The 19,697-nt window shown below is 30.5% G+C and overlaps 1 protein-coding gene and 3 long non-coding RNA genes across 4 annotated transcripts; 3 read left to right on the plus strand and 1 right to left on the minus strand.

The window, feature by feature from the left end:
- Positions 1–1,231: 1,231 nt before the first annotated feature.
- Positions 1,232–4,527, minus strand: LOC121114943 (uncharacterized). Its single transcript, XR_011779389.1, has 4 exons — positions 4,115–4,527; positions 3,632–3,764; positions 2,422–3,574; positions 1,232–2,369 (listed from the first exon to the last, which is right to left on the minus strand). It is a non-coding gene; the product is annotated as an uncharacterized lncRNA (long non-coding RNA).
- Positions 4,528–4,937: 410 nt separating this feature from the next.
- On the plus strand, positions 4,938–6,923 carry LOC139904998 (uncharacterized). The gene is made up of 2 exons (XR_011779390.1): positions 4,938–5,424; positions 5,706–6,923. It is a non-coding gene; the product is annotated as an uncharacterized lncRNA (long non-coding RNA).
- A 1,310-nt stretch (positions 6,924–8,233) lies between these two features.
- Positions 8,234–10,549, plus strand: LOC121114944 (uncharacterized). Its single transcript, XR_005863380.2, has 2 exons — positions 8,234–9,819; positions 10,193–10,549. It is a non-coding gene; the product is annotated as an uncharacterized lncRNA (long non-coding RNA).
- A 3,547-nt stretch (positions 10,550–14,096) lies between these two features.
- LOC121114945 (arylalkylamine N-acetyltransferase 1) lies at positions 14,097–17,836 on the plus strand. Its single transcript, XM_040709071.2, has 5 exons — positions 14,097–14,257; positions 15,437–15,551; positions 16,370–16,557; positions 17,355–17,507; positions 17,564–17,836. The coding sequence occupies exons 1-5, from the start codon at positions 14,124–14,126 to the stop codon at positions 17,658–17,660; spliced, it is 687 nt and encodes a 228-aa protein (XP_040565005.1). The 5' UTR covers positions 14,097–14,123; the 3' UTR covers positions 17,661–17,836.
- The last annotated feature ends 1,861 nt before the right edge of the window (positions 17,837–19,697 follow it).

Raw genomic sequence — 19,697 nt, forward strand, 5'->3', positions numbered from 1 at the left:
AATTTTTGAAAAATTGAAAGGCAAAAACAAAGTTACTTACTTTTTGACATAAAGCAATAAAAAAATGCAAGGATCACTGTACATACTTCAGGGACAACATAAGTTTTGTTAAACTATCTGATAACTTTTTTAAATGATTTATAATTACATATCATTGTCATGTTGTATGATACTTTATACAAAACGAACTTTTTTCCTCCTTAAGGCCTCAAAACTCAGAGTTGGATTGAGTTAAGATCCAAAATTAGGTTTTTGAGGTGGTTTACTGTCAATTTGTTCACATAGTAACTTTTTAATCAAATCCAAATTTTCATGGCCCATATACTCGCATATACAATATTTTAACTCTGAATTACATCAAATTAGTTGTAAGTAAACACTAGGGTATATATGAAATTTATTGAATTAATATTGTTATTAGTACATTATATCACTACAACAAGCCTCCAAGATAGAGTATTTTCTGTTTATTTCAAATTTCCGTCCTTTGTTTCTTTTTCATCAGTCATCATGCCCCCATGATATTTCATATCAAAATGCAATCATCACATTGTTCCAAATAAAATCCAATCGGAAAGGGAACACATATAAATGACTTAAAACAAACACCATTACATAGTGCGTGCTAAAATCATAAACTTCTATAAAACATAAAAACATCCCCAAAACGACCAGTGGAAATAATTATATCAATACAACATGAAATGTCTTACTTATTCCATTGCAGATCTCAACTGAAACCCAATATACTTCTTCTCACACTTTCAAGGGCATCACATCTCGTTATTAGATGCACAAGAGATTTTGGTTCTTCGCCCCACGACCTGCATGAGTCATCTCCCACCGAGCTTATCCTCTTTAGATGTTTCTTCAAGGGGATATAACCAGTCACGAAACTTATAATCTTTTTAATAGATGTTCTCATCTATTTATGTATATATTTTCTTTCCCTCACGAAGACGAAAAAAAGTACTTTGTTTACCGACAACTTGAATCCCTACCCCACTCGTTCAACCAGACATAATTACTTTTTCTTTTTTATTTCAGTTTTTACAGTTACGAGTTGGAATTCCAATATCAGTTTTTGGATCATTATACATCACTTTTTTGCTAGTGCATCCAGATATTTATTGCTCGTTTTTTTTGTTATGACCCTTTACCCATGACAAGTTTAAAGAACCTTTCAATATTTCAATCTCAGCCAATATCCTTTCTTGCTGTCTAGTAAAGATTCTTCGTTTTTTTTTTCTTGTTTTTTTTTTTTGACAGATAATCTATGACTTCCATTCTATGAGTATGAAAAACCACCGGACAACTGAAATACTTTTCCATCCCACAAGAGCTTGCAATAATTGAAAAATTCCTTGCAACTCCGCCTGAAACACTGTGATATACCATTAAAATTCAATAGCCGTCAAGAATATGTATAGTTGTCTCCACACAAAATACGCTAGCCAAACCCAACCTTATCTTCAACTTTTGATCCATTAGTGAACATATTTACACATCGAGGATTTGCAGAGGTTCCTTCCTTCATAGTCCCAAAAGAAGGACAATTTTAAGTTTCATTAACTCTTTTTTCTAAGGGTGCATCCATTTACAGAGTATTTTATGTAAATCTTGTTGGATTAGGGGGTTTCCTCCTTTTGCTCTTGACTTTGCAATCCATGAGATTGGAACATCATCCATAATGCTTAACTTCTTAGTCATTGCATGTATTTTAATACTTAGATGTAGAGGTTCCAAATTAAAAATAATCTCCATTGCTTTCGTTGGCGTTGATCGCATCGCTCTACACATCAAGAGACAGGCTAGTCTATTGACCTTTCGAACCTTAGTGATGTTCCCCTGTTTTTATATGATCTGAGGTGCCCATATTGCTCCCAACGAGATACCACTGATTCCAAGCATACCTCTCAAATCCATTTGACTTATATAACTTTTATTATATACGCAACTTTTATGACATGGCTTGGATTTGAATAATTTCTTATTTGTAGAATGAACTAACCCAATTTTATTAATTACAGGGTGTCCACGATAAATTGGAACTATCTTAAAATTCAACCTGCTTGATAAAAATGGAATTTGGAGTGTATTTGTTAATATGAAAAAGTTAGACTTGATATTAAACAATAAATTTATTCAACATGTCCGCCCTCAGCAGCCCCCATCTTCTCCATCCTGGCCCTAAAGGATTTGCATGCCCTGATGACTTCTGCGGAATCGACAGTATTCCACTCCCTTGTAATGGAGCCCTTCAGAGCCGGGATGCTCTTGTGGCTGACCTTGCACATCTCCATCTGAGGCCATAACTTTTCCAGCTGATTGCAATGATTTCGGGCGCTTTACACTTGGTTCCCTAGAAGCTGTGAGCTCAGATGACAATTCTGTACTACATGTAAAATATAATTTCAATACCTTAGGCTGAGACAAAAATAACTATCCTGGGTGTCGAAGATGCCCCTCATGTGTTGAATATTTTCAATGGGCGTCATATTTTAGTGGGAGGCAATATGAAAAAAAAATATATATATATAGCTTTAAAAGAAATAAGGTTCAAACATTTCATTTTGTAAAAAAAACATGATCATTTAAAAAAAAGTTGTTTTAAGTCAGGAAATTTAAAAAAATTGAAAAATCTACAGCTGAAAAGATAAATAAATAATAAAGTTGTTAATATTTGGCAAATAATATCCGTTTCTTACGTCCTCCAAAATATGGAAAAACTGAAAAAAATATACTAATTCGTATTTTTTACATCACAAGTAAAAAGTTAAATATTGTTCAGATTCAAAATTTTTTTTAATCCTTTTACGAAATAAATATTTATATTTGTATTAATTGTTACTTTTATTCGTTGTTTGAGTGATTCAAAGCAGATGAAGTTATTTCATAAAAAGTGTGAACTTATTGGGGTTAAATAGTTTTGGATAAATATTGGTCAAGGGATCTTTGTTTTGGAACTTGGCCTATAACTTTGGACCTAATCAATCCGGGAAACTGTATCGGCAAAATATCTTTTTTTTTGTCTGCGTTTATTTTGGCAGGAGTGCAAAATAAATCTGTCATGTTAGTAAAGTAAATATTCTAAATTGAAAGTTTAACAGTAATTATATTTCACCCATTTTTCCTATTAATGTATTATTTATTTATTTTTTTACCTTATTTCTATTCCTTTTTGGAATAAATAATATACATAAATTTCAGAAAATTAATTGCAATCATAAAGAGTTTTCAAATGCTCTATCGTTGCAAAGAAGGAGCGCTGCTTATTGTTTAAAAAAAAGGAAAAGGATTGAGCGCGCTCACAAAATGAGTAACTGAGTGGGAGCGGCAGCGTGTTTAGGATTTATTGAGCAGACTAATGCTCTGGAGGTTACCAACATATACTTTTTTTAAAGAAATGCTCGCGAGGACTTCCACAATTTTAACATATTTATGCTCTATATATTTTTAATTTAAAACAATTTTATGATGAAACAGATATGAATACTATGAACAATATACTGGTGTTTTTCTCACGTGATCTTGTTTTCACAGGATTTCTGGGATTTTACACATACGGGAAATCCTGCATTTAATTATTTAATGATGATTTCATCCAGCTATTATAATGATATATACATACCGAGTTGACGTTTAGCCCACGGGTTGGGTTGTGAAGCTTACAACTATATAACTCCCATTTCCACAATCACTCACTACTATTTTTATAACGGATTGGATTGGGTGATGTAATTAAAAAAAGTGAGACTGCGATTCTAAAAAGATAGTTGATAATTAATATATTAAGGGGTAAAAAGGGTTCCTAAATATAAACGTAAATTGTTAAATTTCACTGTTTTTATTATTTACTAACGGGATTCCGTTTAAATACAATTTCCCAAGAACTGAAAAACCCTTCAATAGACATTTTAACATTAAACAAAAAATGAGCTAGATCGAGATTAAATAATTTATTTAATAAATATTTTTAGGAAACATGACTCTCGTTGATTTGCATAAAGTTGGCTCTTCGGCTCAGACAATTTTTTTTAGAAACTATACTGCATCTTTTTGACGTAATTTGATTGAAATATTTTAATTAGATACAAAATTGCTTTGCTCTTGCTCATTTGCAGAAATTAACTTATAGAATCACATCACCCTGTTGAACATACATAGTTATTATGTAGTTTAAGACAAATAATATATTTTGATACTAAGTAATACTGTATATTGTACTTAATATATATATGTTTTATTTGATATACACCCAAAAACTGGTCTGCAATCACCTAAATTAAGTGTTTTACCGCAATAAGCAGTCATATCCAGTGCTACGCAAGAATTTTGTCACATAAAAAAACTGATTTAAGAGTGTTCCTTAAATCCTGTACAGGGGCTGCGCAAATTATTGCGTAGATACAACATAAGTTCAAAGATGACGTGCTTTTTTCGGTCACCTTTTTTTTGTACATAGATTCTATAACTAATATACAATACAAGGATAAAAGTTTCAAATATGTTTGAGTCGATAACCAATTACAGGCACAAAATATGAAATTTTTGAAAATGATCACTCCCAAAATTTTCCATTTTCTAAAGTCTTTATTATTATTATCATTTTTGTTTTTTGAAATTGTATTATTCCCTTACATACATGTTGGATCTCCGGTAGAGACCCAAAACAGTAGCCAGTCCATCTCTTTTTTACTTTTAGGGAATCAAAAAGTAAGTTGGAGCCAAGCCTGGACTTTATAGAGGATAGGATATCGTTTAGGTACTTTTATTTACAGATATTTTTGTTCTGTGGGAAAAGATTATTGACATTCATCTTGCGCATTGTTTGAGAGACCAAAGTCTTTTTGAAACCAATTAAAGCAGTTTTTTGAGATGTATCAAGGTTATATTAGATGTCATACAACAATTAAAAAAAAAAAAAAATCCACGATTTCTGCAAACTAGATATTTCCAAAAACTAAACATGATTCTCCGTATTTTGCTTATAGGTAAGCTCTGATCTCCAAATGACTCATTCATCTCAGAAGATAATCTTAGAACCCAGAGGTAAGGTAGTAAAAAATAAAGTAATTAAAAAAATAATATTGATACTAACATTTGATAGTCTATAAGGGTAGTTACAACTTGAAATTTCATAATTTTTTTTAAGTAAAAATGGAGAAGATGTTGAAGTTTCAATTTAGAACATTTACTTTACTAATAGGATAAATTTATTTTGCACTCAAGTCTAGCACACAAAAAGAGCATATACCGTATGCATTTCAATAGTCTTTAATAAATCTTATGGGGTATTATACATACATAAATACATCTATGTACAATGTAAAGATTAGAATGTTTCAAAATGCAGTCACAATTGAGTTTCGAATGGAAGACAGTATTTTCCCTGTATTTGTGTCAGTCTAAGATTATATAGATGTATGTATTGAATCATTCATATTTCAGTTACTTGTCCACCGATGATTAAAATTTAAAATCAAGTACATAAATGTGTTGCACCAACAACAACCCTCGTAATCACGTAGGGGATACAAGGACCACGGGATTTTATCGGCACTTTAGTTATAGAAGTAATATTACAATTAAATTTGTTTTTTAAGATAAATATTGTTTTGTTTGTATTAAAGCTCTTACTTCATTTTGAATTTAAATAATCACTTAACAAATAAAAGAAATATGAATAATTCAAAATTCCCAAGTGTTGTCTTCATACCGGGTGTCCCGAAAGTCTTGACCGGTACCTTCGATGGCTTTTTTCGGGGTTTCAGAGACTTTTTACGTAAATAAAAGTTAAAGACCGTTTTCAAATGAACAAGTTTTGTTTCAATAACATTTCGAAATTCATAATTGTTTTTGACATGGAGGCTAACAGACATGAAGTAGCTGCTCTGCTTCGTGCAGGAATCAGACACAAGGAGATCTCTGAGGCCACCAGCATGTCCACCAGCACCATTGGTAGGATCAAGAGGAGGTTGGACAAAGGGGAAGGCCTTGAAGACAAGCCTCGAAGTAGGATCCCTGTCTTAAAGGCCATCAAGGCCACTAAGAAGAAGATCATGGCCCAGATCAAGATAAACCCTCTTCTGAGCATCAGAACAATTGCCAAGAAGAACACCATGGGTAAGACTACTGCTGCCAACATTGTCAAGGACATTGGGGGCAAGTCCTTGGTCCGCACCACCCGTCCCATGTTGTCCATGGCCAATATGGAGGCCAGATACATCCGATGCAAGAAGATTTTGAACAACATGAAAAGCAATGGGGACAGAATTCTCATTTTTTCCGATAAGAAAACTTTTACAGTGGATCCAGTCTTCAACCGCAAAAATGATAGCTACATTAGCCTTAATGGTTATGAGGGATCTGAGAAATATGTGTCCATGACCAAGCACCCAGCCAGCATCATGATGCTTGGAGTTGTTGCCTCAGATGGTAAAGCCATGCCTCCAGTCTTCTTCCGAGAGGGCTACAGGCTCACCTCGAGGACTACATCAAGGTGCTCAAGACCAAGGTGGTCCCATGGATCAGGAAGGAGTATCCTGGCAAGAGGGTGTGTTTCCAGCAGGATGGGGCACCCACACACACAGCCAAAAACACCCAGAAGTGGTTGAAGGAGAATGCGGAATTCTGGCCTAAGGACTTCTGGCCCCCCTCCTCCCCCGACCTGAACCCCTTGGATTTCAGCATCTAGGCGCACATTGAGAGGCAGACTTGCAAAGAACGCCACAGCAGTACCAAAGCTCTCAAGGCCAATATCACCAAGGCCTGGGCCAAGATGGACCCCACCTACATCAAGAACACCTGCTCCTCCTTCCGTCCCCGTGTTGTGGCAGTTATGGAAGCTAAAGGCCAAATTGTTAAAAACATATTATAGATTATAACCAAGCAAAGTTTTTTTATTAAAAACATTTCTCTGTATCTCTACTTTTAGTCCTTGTAGATCTTAATGAAGTTGGAAGTTAGAAATCAGTCAGGACTTTCCGGACACCCGGTATTTCACAATTTCCTAAGTCTGGAGCCCTAATGGCCTCTGTCAATATCAACATCTCAGGAAGTTTATTTATGTACATTATCTTTGACTAACCAAATACAAAGAAAATTATGTCTGTCATTCAAAACTCCGTTGTAACTGGATTTTGAAACAATCTACTACGGATGTTTGCTCCACATCATTTATGGGGTATAAATTAGCTATATTAAAAGTCCAGTTAGACATACTTTTATACTTACAATTCATGGAATTAAATAAAATCGGTTTCATCCAGTTTTAAATGCGACTTAAAAAAATATCAACATTTTCTTATACCTACTTACTTACAAATATAGGCAAGCGAAGAATGATAGTTGAAAAAATAACTTGTTTAAAACTTATTGTTACTAAAGACGTGTGTAGCATATATACATGTATATACGCGGTGTCTGTACGAGAACCAACTACATATAAAATGAAATTGTACAAATTGCAATTTTTTCGTCTTAAAATAAATTATTTATTAACAACATTGGTCATTCAGATTACAAATTATTAATAAATATTATTATTTAATTTTGATTGATTAAATGAGATTGTTAGTAGTATAACCTTGGGCATTTTAACTTTATAATGTACTACAAAATACTTACACTTTAGTATTTGCTATTAAAATAGTTAAAATATCCCATTAATATATGAATTATCCAAGGAGTACTCAAAAATTGCACTATGCTCATCCCAAGTACAATAACTCCTTCATATAACATTATTTATCTGATTTTTTTTGGTTAAAACGTGTAGAATATGCTTGTACACATTACAACTTGTACAAAATTGAAAATTGTGCACAACAATATATATCATTATGATACTTATGTATGTATTATGTCGATTCAGAGCGAACAACCGGGGTGGCGTCATGGTTACCACACTTTTTGAGAACTTACAATTATTAGATAGTAACTACACAATTAATCATTTTTTTAAATGACAGTTATTTGCTCCTTCTCATTCAAGAACAGTGCAAGGAATCTGTGAGTAGAAGTCGTAACTTGTGGACAAAGAAAATGGTATAAGTTGCAACTATAAAAATATATGAATTAGTTAATGACTGAATCATTTTCAGGGCAACACATGTACTATTAGTGATTATGATAAAATGAAGAAAATAAAATTTGAGACTATATACAAAGCCCGAGGGAAGCAATTCTTAGCTTGGAGGCGCAAAATTCTGGAAGGTTATATATTCCCGCCGCGCCTCCCCCCGATTTATGATGGTTCCAAAATAAATCCTTAAAAAAATTTTAAACTCTATTTTCTTATTAAAATTTTGCTCCTTACGAAATTTTATTTATAGGACGAAACAAACATTTGTTTAAAGGGATGAGGGTTAACGCGTTTAATTGAATGAATTATATATGCTCGTAATTAAATGAAGCTGATAGTATGAAATAATTGTACTTTGTGTATTACTTGCCTACTTTTCATGGCCTATTTCGGATTTTTATATTTTTGGCTTTATGAACACTGGCGGCGAAGCGAATAATTTTTAAATCCAACTCGTAGTAATTGTGTGAAAAACAAAAAGCCTCTATCGAACAATTATTTTGCCTCTAGAAAAATGCCGAGTACTACTTGTTCAGGTTACAGATGGGAACATCGCTGAGAAAAGTGTGTAGAGTTACAAGGAGGCCCATGTTGAAAAATAAAAAATCTGTAAAAATGACTCGTATCTTCGTTAGGTTGGAAATTTTTCAGGCTACACTCGTATGTATAATTTATCTCCTGGGTGATTAAAAGAACCATATTATATCAGGGACAGCGTAAAGTCATTTTGACTTAGTTATAAAAATGATGAGGTTAACTATTTTTTTTTTTAGTTTAAAAAATTGAATGGAGCAACGTAGTTCAGTGGACAAGGTGCATATAAGAGAATATTCTCCTGTATAGGTTCGAATCACGGTCACTGATTGAGAAGGATAAATACATTATGCATCATGATTATATATAAATATCGGCTTCAACAAACAATTCCTAGGTCAAATGGAGTAATTTTAAGACTATAATTTTACTTATACTTAATCAGTGCAACTCCAACTGGCACATGAAATGAACATAAAGAATACTAATTGACTCATCAAATCGAACCATGTCAATATTTGTTCGAGTTAAGACAACACTATTCTATATAAATGATTTTAATCACGAGACATTTTGTATAGATACATATTTCCTGTCATACTTAGATGCAGGTTGGGATTTGAATGTAGTCTGTGTAATCATGTTAATAGAAATAATATAATGTAGGTATTAAGAAATACACTTTGACACTTTGGTGTTGACTGAAAAACTTGTTTTAATTTTTATTCCAATGATTGCAATACCAAGAAGTTGTAAAAGTTGAACGCTTCATTCCAGCGATTTATTTTTTTCAAATTTCATCATATATTTCATCAGTTCACAAATAATAATTTTTGTCCCTTCAATTTTCCTTCTTGTGGAACATACAATATTCTGCGTATTATCTTCCTGTAATACATGCCCGCAACTTCTATTAATCTTTATTATCCCTGAGGGAATAAATTATAGTTGAAAATGTTAGAATGTGTGTGTCTTAAAATAGTAGCTTTTGTAATGTTCACCTTGTAGCATTAAAAGTTTCAATTCAGGATATCTGTAATATTCCTAATATTATATATATTTTTGCTCACATACACCATATATTGAGGCATTTTAGTACGTCCACATATAATGGAATCGTCGATGAGGAAGACCCAGATGAGATACTACTCATTAAATGAAAATACACTTGCCGAAAAATATGGTATCAATCTCCAGAGGTAAATTATATTTTAGATTAAATACATCAAACTTGAATATCAAATCTAAAGAGACTAAGGAAAGAGGCAATAAAACAATCGGAAGAAATCAGATTCCAAAAAACATGTATCCAAATTATGTTCCCCCCTCACGCAATCGATACCGAAAAAAAGAATCCCAATTACTAGGAATGGGACTTTTGAAGAGTGCTAAGAGAATACAACTGTAACTTTATCTAAAAAAATCACATAAAATATGAAAATATTGCAGTTCAAATTTGTAACCCTATCATAATTATGTGTGATAATTTAGCCCCCATCCATATCCTTGGCGCCTCTTTCCTTAGGGTCTCTTCCATAAAACGTAATTATTTCTTTTCTCCTCTTCTTAAAGTATATCCCAACAACGTTTACCAACTCTAATGTCTGAAAAAAATTCTATTTTTTCTATACCCCATTATGGAAAATGTAAATTTGGATTCTCTGGTAGTGGATTAAGGAAGAACAGCATATCCTCTGAAATCCTTAGTTTAGCGTCATCTTCATGGGGCTCAATTAATTCTGGGATGGAGTCTTCATTTAACAAGAAATAAATTGTAGAATTTAAATTGAGTGATTTAATCTCGTTAAGGGTATTGAAGCAATAATATTATACATATTTTGGAATATTCTCTACTTATAATTTTTTCTAGCTGTATGCTATAAAAAATGACAGTTATCTTGAAATATATATATATATGTATGCAAATAACCAGGCATTTTCTATGTGTCTGTGTTAAGGAGTGAGCCTATTTATTAGAGTCTAAGCCTTCAAGGAAAATTTCAAATTCTAAAAGTTATGTAAAGGCATTCTATGTCAAGTGTAGTATGAATATGGGTCATATGTGGATGAATTTGATATTTTATTGCTTATATCTAAACTGAACTTTTGAAATATAATGAGTAAATTCTCCAGTGCATGGTATGACAGGGATACGTTTTATTGACACAATCAATGTATAAAAAACCCACTTTGATAATCTTTTTTTTTTTTGTTCATATGGATAATTTTGATAATAATTTGTCTAAAAAAGGACTGTGGGTCCTTGGGACTGTTCCTATTCATTCGGTTCTTGGAACTTTTCCTAAAATTATAGATGGTTTATTAAGCCAGATATGATATATGTATGCACATATCTTGCAAAATATTATGTTCTTCATTATAATAAAATAGGTATAATACGCATTTGTTATCTTTACATAGTTATATCATTTATTCTATTATATAATGGAATAATAATAAAAGAGGAAAAGCAACCTCAATGACGTCACGAAGGATCAATTTTACCTTCTTTATGGATTGCCAAGTGGAACTGCACTGGTCCACGTTCCTCGGTCCTAAAGAAGGGCCGACGAAACACGAGTCAGAGTTGAAGAAAAAAATAGCGTGACACTACAATGGGAACAGAGACAAAAAAGGTCAAAATTTACCCAAATTTGTTGGAAAATATTTGAAAAAAAGTCAGGGGTCTTTAAAAAAAGAAAAACAAAATTATAATAAAAAAACTTTTTATGAATAGAGAAACATAATACTTTGTAATAAAGCTTACATTCAGGTAAGTATTAGGTCAATTTTTGGTGGAGCAAGGGGCAAAGTAGAACGATGCCTCATTGCCAATTTCTCGTATCCTTTGTAATTGAGTCTTTACTTAGATTTTTGGTGGAGTATTGGGCAAAGAGTCAAAGTAGAGCCATGAAGTCATACTCCACAAATCCACAAAGAACGATATGGACAATAGGGAAGGGTCCATAGGGCAATGATGAATAGTTATACTTTGCCCTTTGCTTTACCAAAAATCGACCTAATTATACAGTCTATAAAAAAGTTCTCACAAACTAATTCCATAAATATAAATAAAATTATTAATGAAGAAAGACAATTATCAAAAGACAAATAAATTTTGTTCATTTTGGGAAATCTCATCTCGAATTATAATCAGAAAAGTTGGATTATCAAACGGAAAATTTGAATTTTTTTGTCCCACTTTACTTAATTGAGAAACTTTATTCAATACTTCATTTTCTATTAAGATGCTGCTGAATGAACTCCACTTACACTTATAGGCCCCCCCCCCTCCCCTCCCTATTAAAAAAATCCCAAATTCTTTTGAATCATACGGAAGACAGTATGCAAACTTCTCTAGATTTGGATCGGTGAAGGAACGATTGCCTAATCATTCTCCCCCCTTTCATTGTTTATTGTATTGGTCTAATTTTTAACCTTCAAATGGTAAACATGATCTATACCTCGGTTCTTTAGTTCTACAGACTTAGCTATCTTAATGGCTATTCTTCACCCATATCTAGGGTTGAATAATCCAAAAAGAAGAAAATAATAAATGATAGCTAGAACGTATAATAATAATTTCTAGCCACAAACCTCCTACTTTGAACTAAAGATATGTCTCTTGAAAGAGGTTATGATAAACAGCTGGAAGACAAAGTAACTACGTCATTTTAGCTGTTGGATATATCATACAATACACTACTTTAACGCTGAAAGGAATGGATAAAAATCCAAAGAGTTGATGAAATCTAAACCTGAAATACTTTTGAGATGATTATTGACCTTTCCTCAAAGCTACAAATGTAGCCCATTCAAGGGTTTTTTGATAAAACTAAAGTTTTATGTGGTTAAACTTAATTGTAATTGCTAATTGTACTTTAATTTTGGTAACATCAAACATTATTGTTCAGTAAAAAAGATTTAAATCTTGGAATATGAAAAAAGTAATTAAGAAAACTATTTATAATCAAAAATGTTTTAAGTGTTATAGAATTTGCCAACAGTAGCAATTTGCATAAAATAATTATCAAAAAGAATACATTATGAAATAGCCATGACTTATCATGTGAGACGAAGGAATCGACAGCTTACAACAAAATAGATAGGGTATTTTTGTGTTAGCGAGGTAACGCCGTGATATATTTTCCGATTTTTTAAAATTAGTCTCTGGTGGCCCCCAAAAAGAATATAGGTGGATAACTATTTCTTTTGAATGGCAAAGATGGACGTTGTGAAAAACGTACATCCATGTGAATCACGGCTTATTAAAATAGACAAAAATATTTTTTTATAATTTTCATCTCTACATAGTTACCTTTATTATATCTTGCTTTCTTTTCTTTCTTAAAGAAAAATCAGTTGGTCTTGGCCAATTCTTCCCAACTATAGAATTTTATTTTTCAATAGTTGTTGATACTTTTTGTTAACAAGAGTTAATTCAAATTCAGCCAATGAATGATCCAAAAACCATTAAAGGGAAAAGAAGCAGAAAAATTGACAACCGAAAACAAAATACATTGTAAATTTTCGTATAAGCAAGGTATTGTCTTGGTCCATATCGTCACAGGCATACACAATTATTCTATATTTGGACTAAATCTTTGAGAAGTTGTAAATAATATTAATTTTCCGAGACAAATTGAATATTTACATATTATCGATTATATTTTATACCTGTGAACCCATTATCTGAAATATGAAGCTGGAGAAAAGAATATTAAAATTTTGTAACTTGAAGAGGATAGATGACTTTTAAATTTATAAACTTTTTATCATACCAGCCATTTGTTAGGCAGAATTAGACATCCATTCCTTTTCCATATATATATTTCCTGCCGAAAACTTGTACGAGTGTTTTAAAATCTAATAATTCATTTAAGAATTGTCAATAACTCCGAAACTAATAAGGATGAACAAACTTAATCATTATCTGCGAGGTAGTCTGGTAGTATGTAGCTTGGGCTAACAAACATAAATTAACTAAAAAAGGATAGTGCTTCTTAATTTTAAATTAAATAAAGATTCACAGCGCCTTTTATGTGATTAATATATATATATATATATATTTATTACCAGGCCTTCTGCCGCAACCAGGAAGCCTTAATTGTTGCAAAGGGAGGTTACATTATTGATTAAGACAACTCAGACACAAATCTATTTATAGACTTAATTTATTAGAAATTTTATTGTTAATTAATAAATATATATACTTTTGAAGTTTAAAATTCAAAGTCTTCAGACTTTAAGGGACCACTTGGTAAGTAATGCAATTTTAAAGAATTATACATTATATAGTTCCTGTCCTTCTGCATGAGTTTGAGTTTATTGATTTCTTATCTTTTTCTCTAATATACGCTATTTCCTATCTCATATATTAAGTGCTTTATGTTGATGTCACATTCCTAACTGTATACGTTATTATTATTTATGTTATGAAAGAAAGAGAAGACTGATGATGTTATCCTATTTATATTATATATCTTTCATTTGCAAATAAGTCATGGGGAGTGAAGGATATCATTTCAAAACTCTTGGAGTTGAAGCAATCGAAGATGTTATGGAATTTATCAGAGAGTTTTTCAACGTTCAAGAACCTCTTGCTGTCATGTTAGATCTTTGTCCTTTTGGTTATCGGTAATTCATATACTATTGTGATCAATCGCTCTCTTTTTACATCTATTACCCCCGTTTGGGGACTTTTGTAACAAAATTATGATTTTCATTCCTCTTTTTATAAAAGTCAAATTAAAGATTAAAATCAACAGACATAAAATAAAAAAGAAACAAAATGTAAGAATATTTTGGTTTTTTATAAATTTTGTTCTTGTCAAAATAATCATTTTCATTTTTGAATAATTTATACATTTACAGGGATGACTTTTTTATTATTAAAGAATTCAAGAATTGAAAATTAACTTTTAATTAACTCAAGAATATATATTTTTACATCGTCTCAAATTTAAATGAACTAAATCTTGATGTCTCAATACTGAAGTATCACTAATTTACATATAATAGAAAATTATGTACACATTTTCTTTATAAAATTTAAGATATCTGAGACGCGTTCTTTTATGATAAAAGAAAATTTCATCGGAGGTAAAAATATTATTTAAAAAAAAGGATAACTTAACGTTATTTTATTTTAATAATAATAAACTAGACCTCGCTTTAACTAAATCTTTATAATTGCTACAATCTGTCTGTTATAAAAGAAATCCGCTTTCTTGAATTAATTTTATACTCCATTTTATAACTAATTCGGGAATATCATAAATGTATACGACAAACAAACCCTTTTTTACTGTATGTAAAAACAAATAATTCTACATTTCTTTCTCCTTTCTATTTATTTGATAAACTGAGGACTACTTTTCTAGATTCTTGAATGAAACAGGAAAAATAATTTAAACAATCGTAGAATGAATCTAAAAATTAATTTTTTGTTGTAATTGATTCTAGCGGTGAGATTTCGTCCAAGAGCAATCTTTTTCCGGTTGATTTTTTCTCCACCAAATTGGAATCGTACACCGAAATTTTCATTTCGAAATTATAATTATAAATAAGAGAAACAAAAACTTCCTAACTATTTTCTAAAAAAAAAAAAATGACGCTAGACCGTATTTCATTAAAGAAAACCAACACAAACACAAGTAAATTAATTTGGTTCATTTGATGATAATGATCTTTAAGACTAAAAATATTTTTGTTTAGGCGAAATCAAAATGATACATGTTTTTGCATGAATATATTATAAATATCTTACATAATTATAGTCGATCATTTTATTTTATTGTCTTATTTAATTTATAGAATACCTGCGCAGCAAAAAGAGTATGAGGGATATTTGAAAAATAATTTGTCATTAGGGATATTCAATTCTAATGAAGAACTCATTGGAATAACAATTGTCAATGGTTCTATTAAAGTAATTATCATATAAATATACAATCAATTGAGTGTCACACTAAATAAATCAACCTTAACTTTCAATTTTTGTATATAAATTCAATGATAGGATAGATCATTTCCTAGCATCTCTGGAAACAAATCATTAATAGTGCGCAAGTTGTAACCGATTGCACTTACAAGACATAGTATATAATAAATAATTATTTTTTTAAACTTTAGAATTAGTTATACTTCTATAGGGGTGTAATGAATTATATATCATTAAATGAGGCATTTCCCGTAAGTTTAAACACCAATTAGTCAATAGAAAACGGAATTTCAGAAGAGAAAATCTTGTGCATACATATTATATTGAAACCGTTATTATTATTGCTTTTAAATAAAAAAATATTACCAAAATTATTTTTTTTCAATAATAGTAAATATTTTAAAACGTCCGGAAAATTTTAGTCTACCTTGGTATCCATTTTCATAGCATAAGTCTGTCGTTAAAGATTATTGAAGGAAATATTGAGTACTAAATTATCTTCATATATTTCCTGAGTCTTTGGCTAGAATGGTAGTGTGTGTTAGTTGTAATATTAGTGCTACAAGATTGTTAAGATTGTTGTTGTTTAAGCTTCATATTTCTTTTATACCATTTAAAATAACACATCAATATATAATTGTTTCATGCCTTATAATACCAGATACTAAACATTAATTTGCACAAACACATGGTTGATATATTTATTAAGGCGCTTAAATGTCAAGTGCTCAATTCAACTAAAGGTCACACATTTTGCATTCAATAACTAATCAAATTTTATTTGTTATTTTTATGTTTAAAATTAGAATGACAACAATGAGGAAGATGAGTATATCCTGAATAAAAATAAATGTGAATGTTCTGCACCTCCAGAGAATTTGAAAATTGTTAATCAATTTCTATATGATGTGGAAACAAACTATGGAAAAGAAAAGGATATTTTCAAACTTCTGAAAGCGAACAAAATAATGGATGTTTTCATCATTTGTATTAAGTAAGCCTCTCTATGTAGACTGATTGGACCAATAGCGATTATTTGAGGATCCCAAATCAATAATCAATAAATCAACTTCTTTTTTTTCAAATTAAATTGAGAAATTCCAGGAAAAACAAACACTCAAGTATAGCCATTTTGGCAACTATATGTATAATTTCCCTCATCAGCATAGCAAAACGAATATTTGACAAGTTTGTTGGAACTTTATTTTAAAAATTACCACTAATAGTTTTTTGACTATAAATTTTTCAAAACTAATAAAAATTTTAACGGAAAAAATTTATTACACATAATCTAAGTCCAAGTTTTATTTATTTTTTGGTTAATAAATATTAATAAAGGGTGTCATAACTGTCAAAAATGAAAAAAAAAAAAGAAAAACATATTTGAGTTATTAAGGTTAAGTCTTTAAATACTTTTAATCTTTAACCTTCTTTGATAAAAAATGAAATATCTAAAATAATTGGGAACTTGTGACGATTACAGTTAGTTATAACCAGTGTTGGATTCGAGTATTAATCGAACTTAAAAAAGTTTAAATGTACTAGTGATTACCATTTTTAAAAACAGTGATATATTTCCCCTTATACGAATTCGACTCAATACATAACTTAAAAACTCTATCAAACTAAAGTCTAATATTAACATTGGCTTCGAGTCAGATAATTGTATCAGCTTGCGATATACCTATCGGTTAAATACAACGCCTCATATTCATAGAAAACTTATAAATATCTTGTGTTTTCTAACTGGTACATCCATTAACCATGATCATAAAAAACATATTATTGCAGGCCATCTTATGGACATAAAGGACTTGGTAGAATGCTAATGAGAGAATGCGAAAAAAGAGCTGAAAAAATGGGATTCCAAATCCTGAAATGTGTGGGCACTTCTCTTTTTACTCAAAAAATTTGCTCTAAAGAAGGTTTTAAGTCCTTGTATAGGTAATTTATTATTTTATATTATTCACATGGATTAAATAATGAATCATATTGCATAGAATTAAGTATGAAAATTACGAAATCAATGGAGAAAAGGTATTCAAGAAAGACTGTGGAGTACATAAAGATGCCGTGATGCTCTACAAACGTTTATGAAAAGAAACACAAATGTATTGCTTATATTAATGAACGAATGTGCATAAATTTGATCTGAATTTAATTTATTAAGTATGGTAAACTCTGTTATTGAATGTATTGTTACTGTAGTTTTTCTTGCATGATAAATTTAAGAATCGTATTTTTATTGATTAATAATTACATTTTAACATGTTTTCTATTGTTTTCTTATTAATTTTGGTACTTTTGTTAATACAAAACAAATTTCTTAAACTTGTATTAATACATTTCTAAAAACTTCCTCCAATTATGTGACTGTATTTGTGGGAATCTACTCTTCTTATGACTATATCATTTGATTTAGAAGATGATTTGACGGCAAATTCTACTAAATCTTCCACAAGTTGATTTTTTAGTTGATTATAATCAAATTTGGAAAGTACACCGAGGATACGGCCTGGTGAAAACTTTGAATGATTTTCAACAAGAAAGTGTATAAAAGCTTTATCTAATGCACCACAAATAACCATATATGCTACAAAGGCTTAATTATTTAATTTTTGTTATGTCCTCTATAAAAGTAAAATTAATTGTTAAAAGAAGAAGAACTCCCCATCATATCCTAACTTACTTACCCACAATTATCACATTATAAAATTATTTCAGAACAAGATTGTAAAGACTGAAAATATCAAATCAAAATGTATCTGCTCAACCTCATCAAATATATATATATATATATTTAGGATGTTCCTTTTCCTTCATTCTTAATAGAAAAAGGTTAACTTTATATAGAGAAATGAAATGTGTCTTTCCTTTTTGAGCTGACAAGTAAGGAATTTATTTAGCTTCAGAAAAGTCCATAATTAATAACGTAACCGATTCTTAATCATTTTTAGCGTATTCAACCTACTATTCTAATATTTCCGTTAACTTTGGACATGGTGCATGTGCTCCTTAATACTGGCGTTAATATCTAATGTCCAATCAACCAAGTGATATATATTTTTGCATAAATTCTCTGAATAATGATGTCAACTCTGGAAAATGATCATAAATATATGACAAACATCGCTTCGCCGTCCTATATCCCTCAATTCGGGGCACATAGTCTTCCAATGACTAATAAAAGTGGATTCTGGATATACTGTTGTATATATCGTACCCTGATCAAAACATGATTCCTTAAACTTATTATATACAACTTCCCTATTTCAATAACTTGGGAAACACATTTCTTTAAGATCATAATGAGATGCAACTACTTCCAGTACAAAATACCATAATTATTCATTAGGTTCTGTAGAAAGTGTTTAATACCTTAATTTGATTGTACAACTTACAATATCCATCAAAACCACACATTTTGTAAAGCACTAGAACAACATATAGTAAACTTAGTAAAATTTGATCCCCTGATTCTCATGGCTGTCTGAATAAGGTTATAAAGGTTTTGAAAGCGTTTGAAGCGTATTGAACATCGGGATAAATTATTTAAATATATTTGAAAGCCTCATTTAAAAAAATAATAATCCCATTTTTAAAATGTATGTATTATGCTTATAACTCGAGTTATCATTATTTAAAGTTGAAAATAGGTGTTATATTCAGAGGCTCATAGCTTCAAGACAAATATATTCAAATAGAGTCAATGTATCTAATTTGATAGCTCAAAGTCGGAATTTTAATTTAAAAAAAAGAGCCTCCTCAAAAATCCATATCGTTGTCATTTTGAAATAAAGGCCTGACAATATTTCTAGGATAAAACTGATTTTTGAATTGATCTCATTTGAATTTGCTCCGAGGGCTCATTTGAATGTCGGTTTTTAGAGTCCCCCAAAAAATGATTGAAGATCGTTTTTAAAAAAAATTAGCTACTACTAAATTTTCATTACCATATTTTTTTATAATACACAATTTATTGATTTATTGAATAAAAAATGGCAATAAAGAGGTTTTCCCTCAAAAAAAAAAAAAAAAACAAAAAAAAATCATAAAAATCATCAAAATTGTCCTATTTTTTTGTTAATCTACGTAAAAAATGTATTGGAAATTTTTTCTAGATATCAGTAGTCA

This window comes from Lepeophtheirus salmonis, chromosome 3 (genome assembly GCF_016086655.4).
Source record: "Lepeophtheirus salmonis chromosome 3, UVic_Lsal_1.4, whole genome shotgun sequence".
NCBI lineage: Eukaryota > Metazoa > Arthropoda > Copepoda > Siphonostomatoida > Caligidae > Lepeophtheirus > Lepeophtheirus salmonis.

What these genes read in the sequence shown, in the direction of transcription:
- LOC121114945 (XM_040709071.2), top strand. Translation starts at nt 14,124, where the DNA reads ATGGGGAGTGAAGGATATCATTTCAAAACTCTTGGAGTTGAAGCAATC. An exon ending in TTGTCAATGGTTCTATTAAA is followed by an intron (nt 15,552 to 16,369) that starts GTAATTATCATA and finishes GTTTAAAATTAG; the next exon opens with AATGACAACAATGAGGAAGA. An exon ending in GGTTTTAAGTCCTTGTATAG is followed by an intron (nt 17,508 to 17,563) that starts GTAATTTATTAT and finishes CATATTGCATAG; the next exon opens with AATTAAGTATGAAAATTACG.